The sequence below is a fragment of the Pinus tabuliformis genome, chromosome 4_1, assembly GCF_031772625.1.
Source record: "Pinus tabuliformis cultivar Carrire ecotype Pingquan chromosome 4_1, CPIR1, whole genome shotgun sequence".
NCBI classification, from domain to species: Eukaryota; Viridiplantae; Streptophyta; class Pinopsida; order Pinales; family Pinaceae; genus Pinus; species Pinus tabuliformis.
Genome location: NC_142303.1, coordinates 734,169,093 through 734,171,639, shown reverse-complemented (window position 1 = coordinate 734,171,639; position 2,547 = coordinate 734,169,093). Strand labels below are relative to the sequence as shown.

The 2,547-nt window shown below is 40.4% G+C and overlaps 1 protein-coding gene across 1 annotated transcript; it reads right to left on the bottom strand.

Annotated features, from left to right (window-relative positions):
• Positions 1-202: 202 nt before the first annotated feature.
• On the bottom strand, positions 203-1,705 carry LOC149178233 (uncharacterized). The gene is made up of 3 exons (XM_089422029.1): positions 1,685-1,705; positions 1,381-1,584; positions 203-855 (listed from the first exon to the last, which is right to left on the bottom strand). The coding sequence occupies exons 2-3, from the start codon at positions 1,568-1,570 to the stop codon at positions 203-205; spliced, it is 843 nt and encodes a 280-aa protein (XP_089278155.1). The 5' UTR covers positions 1,571-1,584; positions 1,685-1,705.
• Positions 1,706-2,547: the final 842 nt, after the last annotated feature.

The following is a 2,547-nucleotide window of genomic DNA, read 5'->3' as shown; positions in this document are numbered from 1 at the left end:
GTATTGTTGATGTTCTCGGTTTATTGTTCATGGTTGATGATTGAGAATGTTCTTTGTTAAAGTATAAAGGATAACACTTCATTTGGTTATAAGAACACAAGTTAAATATGTTCGTGTTGGAATAGGCGTAGCCCATAAACGTTAGTATTGTTAAAAAGAAAGCGTTCGGTGGTGCCGCACCTCGCTACAAGCGGTTGGAAAATCACCGCAAGTGTAGAGGCGTGATAGCCTCAGTCCAACGGTTGTCAACCTCTGATATTTTACGACAACGAGGAGGAGAGAGCGATCTTTGAGAGCCAAGCGTAAGCTCTAGGTCCACGGCATCGCATGCTGGAGTTTCGACTTGACTAGATTTGATGCAACAGAGCAGATCGGGGTGGCATCCCATTTGTGGTTGAGCAGCAAGGAATTCGTCCTTTTCCTGCGCCAATAGAAACGTTGAATATCTCTGTACGTACTCACCATTAATTTGACCATTTACTAAATCCTGTAACGTCTCTTTTACACTGTCCTGGTCATTAGATCTTCTGCTTGAACCATAATGATTGCAAATCAGTGCATTTTCGCGTTCCTTATGCTTAGGGTTTTCAGCGCAGAAGCCCTTGAATCTGTCTATGCCTCTACCCTTCATTGCTTTGTGGTGCTCGCGGCCAGCCATCCCTTTCATAGGCAACGTAATCCTAGGATTGGGAGACACGAAATTTCGTCTCGTAGACACAAGGAACGATCCCTGCAGGATGCTGTCTACGACCGCCTGGCATTTTGTCCAGTTCCCGGAAAGCGAAAGGCCGAGTGATCCATATATGGGATTAACCATCCTGCCGCATGCATCGGATAAAAGAGACTTGAATATATCTGCACCACCCACCACACAAACTACTTTTATTGATTGTCACGGCTATTTCTTGATATCTGCCGGTAACTTCTTTAATAAATTGGTGAGATTTATAAAAATTGTGGCGCAAAAATATACCCAAGTTATAAAATGCCGGGAACATAATAATCCGCACCAGTCCATTGTTCTACTGTGCATTTTGGAAATTCGAGAGATGCATACGAAATTAAGAGATGGGCTCATGTATGATTACATGCAAAACGGAAATACGCAACCTAGAGCTACAAGTGAAACATGTGTTAAAATGGTTTTGTGAGCATAGCTATGCAGTCTGTTGCTGCAAATCAGGTCCCAGTTTAAATTGGTTTGTCAATCTCAAGCCACTATTTTTTTTTTCGAATCAGAAAAGACTTTCTATAAATGGTAAAGAAAACCTCTACGACCTCAAAGTCCATGTTCGACTTGGATTTTTAGATCTGGTGTATTCGAATCAGGAAAAAATGCACAGTTTACAATAAGATAAAATCGTGCAAATATTACATTACCAGGCCTTAATTGCTCGGGAGCCCTGGTTATGAGATTCATCAGACCAGCGCGTCCATAAAACTTGGCTAAGAAAATAGTGGCGTACTCTTGCGACTCTGCTGTCCTTATCCAGTGAAGGCAGGGCCTGAGAACACAGAATTCGCTGCAACCCTTCCGCAAGACTTGGCAGCCATTGCAGCTCATCCTCATGATTATATGAATATCTGACAGAAGCATACAAGCACAGACAGCAGTATCAAAAAAATTATACATTCATTCACTTTCTCATAACATGGAGAAACAATTGACAGATGAAGATATTACCGCGAGTCTGCAAATCTGTGAATAAACTGCGAGTCATGAAGGTTTGCTTGCAAGAGAATATTTAATGAGCTGAGGTTTCAGTTTTCCATGGCGTGATTGATGGGTTCGTGTGGCCGGGCAATCCTCAATTACCGCCGCGCTGTTCGACCCGAAAAAGGACATTCAGATGCGTATCGGTGGACACCTCTTCTAGTAAGCAGGTTCCTCTGATATGGGAGGGAAAACCGTTTGACGGTCTTGGGGTCATGGGAATTAGCGTCTTTCCATGCAAATCAATTCAACCTACGTTCCGAGTTTGTTGAATCCTCCTGTATTTTCAATTATTTCTACACATATTAAAGTTATTAAAGTAGAATATTCAACTATACGTACGATCGATCCTCCTGAATCCCGCAAATCTTTGATGTTGTGAGTTTTTTTCCCGTCACGTGGAAAGAAAAAGGTAATGCCAGTTGTAAGCCTTCTGGTTCGAATCTTTGTTTTCAATATTCATGGATACTAGACACCTTCATGCTCACTTTTGCTTTTCCACAAGTGTCCTTGGGATAGTTTCTTGAAGAGGAAACTTGTAAGACTGGTTTAAGTATGCTTTTTCAATATTTAACTGATACTTGCCCAACTTCACGTCCAGCTTTTTAAATTGGTTCCAAAACTGTACTTCGTATAGTTTACTGCCGCTTCGCGCTTGTTCGCTCTCCTTTTTTCTAAGTTATTCTCAGACGTCTTTATTTTGGAATTATAATTTTCAAAATTTTATTTTGGTTATCTGTAATTATTAGGGTGAGAGTAGGAATTTAATTTCTATAGATTATTTAAGAATAAATAAAAAATTGAGATTTATTTTCAAAACATGTATATATTTT

Excerpts from the sequence above, each read along its gene's own strand:
- LOC149178233 (XM_089422029.1), bottom strand. The coding sequence starts at position 1,570 with ATGAGGATGAGCTGCAATGGCTGCCAAGTCTTGCGGAAGGGTTGCAGC. Across the intron at positions 856-1,380 it reads TCCCGAGCAATTAAGGCCTG|ATATATTCAAGTCTCTTTTA; the intron begins GTAATGTAATAT and ends TGGGTGGTGCAG.